Here is an 8610-nt window from a genome sequence, read left to right as displayed (position 1 = left end):
AAATAAAAACCATGTATTACCTATGGTTGGAGGCAAAAGTAAGGTAGCAAGAGTAAAAGCTAGAAATAAAGAAACCACAATGACAGAAGGGGCATCTGTGGGCAGTGAAAGAGGGAGTTTATTGAGTAGTTTATTCAGTGGGTCTGAACTTCACTTCCTTTTCCATTTAGTCATTGGAAAGAGAAGGGTAGGAATTCTTACACACTGCTTGAAGTGACTTGCTCCTCAATGGTTCACTGAAGGATTGTTCTCTTCTTGTAGGTGGTCTCCTTTCCTCAAGGCCACATGATGTCTTTGCCTTTCTATCAGAAGTCTCATCAGCACTATGATCTCAGCTACCGCAACAAGGACCTACGCACTACCATGAGCCACTACCAGCAGGAGAAGAAGCGATCTGCCATCTACACCCATGGCTCCACAGCCTACAGCAGCCGCTCCTCTGCGGCACACCGCCAGGAATCAGAGGCCTCTAGCCAGGTGTCTGCTTCCTCCTACCAGCAGCAGGCCTCTCAGGCCTACAGTCTTGGGGCCACACAATACTCTGGTTCTGAAGTCAGTCGGAAGGCAGCTTCAGCCTATGATTATGGCTACTCTCACGGGTATGTCAGGAGCAGCCTCCAACCTTAGAAAAGAGGCACATGCTCTCAACCATCTTCCTAAATAGCTATTTTCTTCTTGTTAAATATGGCAGCCCTACCTTTAAACCAGGGTAAAGGGGGACTGTTTTTGGAGACTTGAGCCCTGTGTCTATACCTGTTTCCTTTTATTATCTCTTTGAAATTTACAGAGAGCTTCAGAGTCACACTGGCAAGGCTTGCTTGAGTTGCTAGCTGTGATATTTCTAGAAGCAGAGGAGTTTTGCCACAGGTTACTTTAGCAGCAGCAGAGCCAGAAAATATCACTTTAACACTCACAGCTGGTTTCCTGGCTCTTATGTTCTTTCTGCTTAGATGAAAAACCTGTATAGTCACAGGCAACTGAACTATAGCAGATGTACTTTATTTTTTTTCTGTGTCTGAAAGGCCAAAATAAAAATTCTGAGCTATTATTTAAGCAGATCTTTTCTTTAGCTGAAAAATTATATTAAAAAATATGAGCCCAGGGCTGGGAAGTTGGCTCAGTGGTAGAAGCGCTTGCCTTGCATGCCTGAAGCCCTGGGTTCGATTCCTCAGCACCACATAAGCAAAAGGAAAAAAGCCGGAAGTGGTGCTGTGGCTCAAGTGGTGAGCACTAGCCTTGAGCTGAAGAGCTGAGGGACAGTGCCCCGGCTCAGAGTTCAGGCCCCACGACCGGACCCAAAAAAAAAAAATGAGCCCAGTGCCAGTGGCTCATGCCTGTAATCCTAGCTACTCAGGAGGCTGAGATCTGAGGATCACAGTTCAAAGCCAGCCCCGGTAGGAAAGTCTATGAGACTCTTATCTCCAACAAACTACTCAGAAAAAGCTGGAAGTGGTGCTATAGATCAAGTGGTAGCCTTGAACAAAAGAAGCTTAAGGAAAGTGCCCAGGACTGGAGTTCAAGCCCGAGAACTGGCAAAAAGTAAAAACAACAAACAAACAAACAAGCAAACAAATGCCTTGCCAGGTGCCTGTGCCAGACCCTGCAATTCTAGCTACTCAGGAGTCTGAGAGCTGAGTATCATGGTTTGAAGCCAGCTAAATAGGAAAGTTTGTGAGAGACTTATCTCCAATTAGGCAGTAAAAAACTGGAAGTGCTATGGCTCAAGTAGTAGAACACTAGCTTGGAGCATAAAAACTAAGGGGCATGACACAGACCCTGAATTTAAGCCCCAGGACCAACACACACACACACACACACACACACACACACACACACACACACACAGAGGCTTTATTTTAGTCATCTTAAAAATACTAGGAGCAAATCTATACTGGGCCAAAATTATATTTATTGGCCCAGTGCTATGAAGGAGACAACATGGTAGACAATAAGAATTATTTTAAGATTCTAGAAGAATGGAGTTTAGACACAGGCCTAATGTGCAAAACAAAGTCAGGATCTCATTTCCTTGGTAACAATAAACTTAAGATAAATGTGAAATGTTATACTCAGAAACTCTTTGCTTGGAGAAGGAGTTGAGGCTGTTTTTTTTTTGTTTGTTTTTGCATCAGTAAGTAACAGAGACCCTCCAGGCAAGAGTGACATGTTTCAGTCTTATGAATGTAGTTTCAAACAGCAAGCTTACTGTTAGTCTTTGCTATCAAATAAGAGAATTTCTTGGTGAGTCTGTACTTATCCAAAGGAGGTTACTATAATCTTGTTTAATAGCAGTGTCCTTGAGAGAAATGTTGGTTCCTATGACCTCCACAGTTAGTTTATCTGTGACTGTTAGTCCAGCCTACTGAGTGTTGAATAGACATTTACTTTCTTAGTCCAAGGCAATTTTTATTCATCAGTATTCATGAAATGAAATATTTCATGGGGACTACAATCCACTTGCAAAGTACTTGAGCTTTTGTAAAATTAAAACTCTGCAGCCTACAGAAAGAATTGCTGATCTTGGGCTGGGAAGGTGGCTCAGTGGTAGAGCACATGCCTTGCATGCCAGAGGCCCTGGGTTCGATTCCTCAGCACCACAAAAGCAAAAAGAAAAAAGCCGGAAGAGGCACTATGGCTCAAGTGGTACAGCACTAACCTTGAGCTGAAGAGCTGAGGGACAGCGCCCAGGCCCAGAGTTCAGGCCCCATGATGGGACCCCCCCAAAAAAAGAATTGCTGATCTTAAAAATGTAGATTCCTAGGCGATATGTTCAGTAACCACCTCTACTTCTCTTCTCCAATACATATGGCACACATGATGATTTTTTTGTACAAACATAATTTTTCTAAAATCCAAGTACATAAGATAGGCAACTGATAACAATGCACTGTAAAACCTTCAGAAGGAAAGGAAAATGTTTTGTGGACCATTTTTTTTTTGTGTGGCAGTTTTTAAGTTATTAGTTTTTAAAAATCAGTACTTTTTAATGGAAACGTGACCAAAAATCTGTCACAGAATTTTGAGAGCCATTAAGTCAAAGTTTAATGAGAAACAAAAAGATAGGCAACTGGAAAAGTCATTGATCTCTGCACATCTAGAAAGTGATTGGAGCAATAATAGAATGGATGGTATGAGTAGACGGGGAGAAGGCAGAAGCTCTTCAATCCCTGTTGGGTTTGGATAGCAGCTGATCTACAGCTGTCATGTTGTCAGTGACAGTGACCTCCTGGGAGCTTCTGCTAGGTTCAGTAAGAGAGCCAGAGTCTGCTGGGGTTTACCTGGAATGTATGAGCACAACGCTCTGAAATTCCATTTTAGATGGAGCAAGATCATTTTGCAGTCTCGCTTTCATAGGTCATGTTCTGCCACAGGATATGTATAAGGATTGTGTGTTGGCTGCAAATATGGAAATATTGCTGTGGAGGGGAATTTATTTCTTTTAGCACTTGCTTCCAACAAATTGCCTTCCAAAGAAAAGTTAGAAGGAATTAACACTGTGTGTAAGTGACAAGCATCACTTTGTTCTCTCAAAAAATGTTCCATAGATATGTTCAAGAGCTTCATTTAGAAAAACAGCTGTCTGTTAATGGAGAAGGATTATGTTTTAAATATCAGTTTTCCTAGGCTGTCTGTTCTGGGTCTATAGAAGATGGGTATTTATGTTATGCAGTTGTTAGTGTAACTTTTTGTGTGCTGAGTTTGTTACTCCAATGCAGAATAACCTAAAGAATTTTTTGAATTTGTGCTTTTAAATGATCTCTATTTCTTCAGCTCTTGTTAGCTTTTATAAATTAAAATTATGATTATTTTATACATATTTAATTTATCCATACTTATAATATTCATAATTATGTATAATCTGCCATATTATAACAAACAGTAAATGGCCTCTGTTTTGCTTGGTTTGGTTTAGTTTGGTTTGGTTTGGTTTGAGACAAGATCTTGTGCTGGGCGCTGGTGGCTCATGCCTGTAATCCTAACTACTAAAGAGGCTGAGATCTGAGGATCATGGTTCAAAGCCAGCCCCAGCAGGAAAGTCCATGAGACTCATCTCCAATTAACCACCAGCAAACCGAAAGTGATGCTATGGCTTAAGTGGTAGAGCACTTGCCTTGAACTGAAGAGCTCAGGAACAGCACCCAGGCCCAGAGTTCAAGCCCCATGACAAATAAATAAATAAATAAAATAAATCTTGTTGTGTAGTCTAGGCTACAATCCTCCTTTAGGCTCCAAAGTGCTGGGATTACAGGTGCATACACATGCCTCCTAACGATTGGACTTCAGAGTACATTTTATTCTGAAAACATTTGCTTTATATAATTCTTGTAAGATGTAGCTGCTTTAGCTAAAAGAACCAAGGTAATAGATAATGTGTGTGTGTGTGTGTGTGTGTGTGTGTGTGTGTGTGTGTGTGTGTGTGTGCATGTGTGTTACTAGGGTTTGAATTCAGGCCCACATGCTTGCTAGGCTGCCTGGTTGTTCTGGAGATGGAATCTAGTAAAATTTTCTGCCCATACTGTTCTTGACAGTCTTCCAGATCTCAGTCTCCTAAGTAGCTAGGCTTACAGACATGAGCACCAGCATCTAGCAATAATAACCTTGCTATATGAAATATAATCATAATGCTTATTCTGTGTTCAACATCATATCTTATTCCTTCTCATTATGAATACATTTGTGTAGGCAAATATTTCCATATTTTCTGTGTTTGAACAACTCAAGTTTCTGGGTAGAAACATGTCGAGCTGGAAATGGGGAAAGGAGAAGAATATTGTGTCTTTTCCTTTGAATCATGCTATGTGAAACACAAAGAAGGTTAACCTAATCTTGAAGCTATTTTAGTCTTTCTGTTTTTAGACCTAGAACTAGCAGCTGGAGATACTATTCTTTGAACACTTTGAAATCTTCATCTCTTCTTTAGGATATATTTAAGCTTGTTCAAAATGAAATGACTTTTCCCCCACTAAATGAAATACCTCTTTGTTTTGTAAGGAATGTTGTTGGAAGCCTTTTTCAGTTAGAAATACTCCTATATGAAACACCAGCAAGCAGGAGGCTCCATCTATTTTTAGCCTCTGCCTTACAGTGAGATTTCTAGTGTTGAAAGTAGAAAATATGGAGAATTATAAGTGCTCAGTGATTGGCTGACCTAAGTAAGTCTTAGGAACAAGGTAAATGGTTCAATGTAAATGATTGCAGCACAGACTGGTGACTTGCTCTGACCTATCAGTTGTAAAATAAGTTTTGGAAAGGTTTTTCCAAATGCCTTTATGCTTGGTCACATTGAGGGAAAAATAATCCTAAAGCAAGCCTCAAACCTCTAGAAATAATAAGATTGTTTTCTATAAGTATTATCAACAACAAGTATTAGCAGAGATTAAAGAAAACTCATGATTACTTCACTATTATGCAAGGGCTCTTTTATTTTTTATGGTTGTATATTAATTATTTAAAGGGGTTTTGCTGTGATATTTCCCTATATGCATATATTGTACTTTGATCAATCACCACCTCTATTATTCTTCCTTATTCCCCATTTAGAACAATGCTAGTAGGCTTCATTATTTATTTATATAATGTATTTTAATTATATTCACCACCACCCCCATTTCTCTTTTCACCCTCCCACTGGTTCCCCCTCCAAACAGTCTCCTTTTATATTCATGTCATTTTATTAAAGTTTAGATTCTTCATACAAGAGAAAATATATGATATTTGTCTTTCTCAGTCTGGGTCATTTCATGTAACACAATGATTTCCAGTTCTATCCATTTTCCTGCAAATAACATAATTTTATTCTTCTTTATGGCTGAATGGACACTTCAGTGTGTGTATGTGTGTGTGTGTGTGTGTGTGTAAATACTACTACAAAAATGATGTTCAAGTATCTCTAGTGTGCGCTGACTTGCATTTCTTCAGATATATGCCTGTATAGACAGTAGTAAAGCAGGATCATATGGTAACTCTATTTTCAGTTTTTTGAGGAACCGCCATACTGATTTCTGTAGTGCTTTCACTAATTTACTAATTTACATTTTCAACAACAACACAAAGGGTTACTTTTCCCCTGTATCCTCACCAGCATTTATTATTATTTTTTTATTTTTATTTTCATTTTTTTTTGTCAGTCGTGGGGCTTGAACTTTGGGCCTGGACACTGAGCTCTTCAGCTCAAGGTGAGCGCTCTACCACTTGAGCCACAGCACCACTTCCAGTTTTCTGGTGGTTAATTGGAGATTAATTGGAGAAGTCTCATGGACTTTCCTCTCAATGTGACCAAGCATAAAGGCATTTGGAAAAACGTGTCTCACAGATCTCAGCCTCCTGAGTAGCTAGGAGTATAGGCATGAGCCACCAGCACCTGCCCCATTTGTTAGTTCTCATTCTTTATTACTGAGCTATTTTAGTCCTATATAGAAAATTGTTGCCTATGTTCCTGTGTCTTTCAAGTATTTTCCTGTTGCCCTGTAGTTTCAAATTTCAACCTTATATTTGTAACATCTTTGACTCATTTTGAACTGATTTCTTATACAAGGTGAGAGATAGTGATCAAGTTTCATTCTACATTCCAGCAACATTTGTTGAAGAGTTGTCTTTTTTCCAACTTTTTTTTTTTTTGCAAAATATCAGATGACTGTAGTTAAAAGGGTTTGTGTCTAGGTCTTCTATTCTATCTAGTTGGTCTATATATCTGGTTTTGTGCCAGTACCATGCTGGTTTGTGTGTATATATGGGAGGGTGCACGCATACATCAGTACTAGGGCTTGAACTCAGTGCCTGGGCACTGTCCCTTAGTTTTTTCATTCAAGGTTGGTTCTCTATCACTTGAGGCACACCTCCACTTCTGGCTTTTTGGAGGTTAGTTGAGATGAGTCTCATAGAGGTTTCTGCCCAAGCTAGTTTTGAACCACTATCCTCAGATGGCAGCCTCCTGAGTTGCTAGGATTACAGACGTGAACCACTGGTGTACAGCTACCATGCTGTTTTTGTTATTCTATTTCTGTAGTACAATTTGAAATCAAGTATTATGATACTTGTAGTTGTTCTTTATTTTATTTTTTGTTTTATTAATTTTTCTTATTGATTTCCTGGTTTTGATTCTAGTTGTTCTTAAGCCCTGTCTATGAATGGATTTCAGTAGACTCTTATATAATCTCAAAATATATGTAAAATTATGCACAAGTGAGAATTTTCTGGAAAGAGAGACAGTAGCTTTCATTAGATTCTTAGGGAGAGAACTCTTACAAACAAAGATTAAAAATATAGCTCTAGAAAATCTACATATAATAGTCTAACATGAGACCTGAGGACCAATATGTAGTTTTGCATCATAGTTCCTTTTCTCTATTACCCTTCTTGAGGTAATACCTTGAAGACCAAAATAACCAAGATTTAGATTAGGGAAGAATAGATGAAAAGAAATCTAAAGGGTTTTCATGAATACTAAACTTGGGCCTTGACAGAGTCTAACTTGCCATTTAGAAAGGCTATTTACAAGAGACTTCTGAGTGATATTTGTTTGAGAATGAGAACTTGAAGCTTGAATGATTTTTTTTCCAGAATACCCTAACTTTAAATTGTGCCTTTCATCTACATCACCCATTGGGAGTCACCCAGATAATAACATCTTTTGAAATTACTAGTGTTTATGAAGACAGTACTAACATTCAAACTAGTTCTAATCCAATCAGAGGATAGCAATGGTAAAAATAGGGACCTTTAAACATAGAACTGTCTGAAGTAGACTTGAAAGCTTTGTTCTAGCTCTCACACTGATATGTGCTAAAGAAATCTACTAGGCTGGTAAGGTGGCTCAATGGTAGAGTGCTTGCCTCACATGCATGAGGCCCTGGGTTCTATTCATCATCACCACATAAACAGAAAAAACTTGAAGTAGAACTGTGGCTCAAGTGGTAAAGAGATAGCTTTGAGCTGAAGAGTGCAGGGAGAGCGCCCAGGCCCAGAGTTTAAGCCCCATGACTGACCAAAAAAAGAAAAAGAAAAAGAAATCTACTGCCCAACCTCAGTTAGGGTCATCAGATTAATGTTAGTTTTCAACATAACCATTTCGATATGTCTGCATGTATGATGGATGCAAATAGGCCTATGCTTACTTGCAATTAAGTGTGTGGCTTAGTTTCTTAATTTGTGAAATGAATAAAATGACTGTCACTGATGTTGTGAGTCCTAAAAGAGATAATGGTGTAAGCTGTTTAGCATTGTGGCTGGCTCACAGAGAATTCTCATTGAAGTCGAAATATTATTGTTCATCCATTCAATAAGTACGTATTGAATGCCTCCCTGGTGTTAAGCTCTTTTTTAGGTGGTTGGCATAAATTACTGGATATTGTAGTGAATTACATATTACAGTAAAATGTAAGAAAGATTATGTCTGTAGAGTAGGATTTAAGTTGGGATTTTAATCAGGCAAGGTAGACCTTATTGAAAAGATAATATCTGAGCCAAGAAATGAAGTAATTGAGCCATGAAGTTACCTGGGGAAAGGTATACCAGACATCAGGAACAGCAATGACAAGATATTACAACCAGGGGGGCTGGGAAGGTGGCTCAGTGGTAGAGCACTTGCCTTGCATGCCTGAGGTCCTGGGT

The 8610-nt window shown here is 39.0% G+C and overlaps 1 protein-coding gene across 1 annotated transcript in view; it reads left to right on the top strand.

Moving 5' to 3' along the window:
• Positions 1–273: 273 nt before the first annotated feature.
• Myom1 (myomesin 1) overlaps positions 274–8610 on the top strand; it is a 125009-nt gene continuing 116672 nt past the window's right edge. Inside the window, exon 1 of the mRNA XM_013027158.1 lies at positions 274–599. Coding sequence (XP_012882612.1) covers positions 286–599 — 314 coding nt within the window. The 5' untranslated portion in view covers positions 274–285. The remainder of the gene's footprint in view (positions 600–8610) is intronic.

Source organism: Dipodomys ordii, unplaced genomic scaffold (genome assembly GCF_000151885.1).
Source record: "Dipodomys ordii isolate 6190 unplaced genomic scaffold, Dord_2.0 Scaffold100, whole genome shotgun sequence".
Taxonomy (NCBI): Eukaryota; Metazoa; Chordata; class Mammalia; order Rodentia; family Heteromyidae; genus Dipodomys; species Dipodomys ordii.
This window is presented reverse-complemented; position numbering and strand designations above follow the sequence as displayed.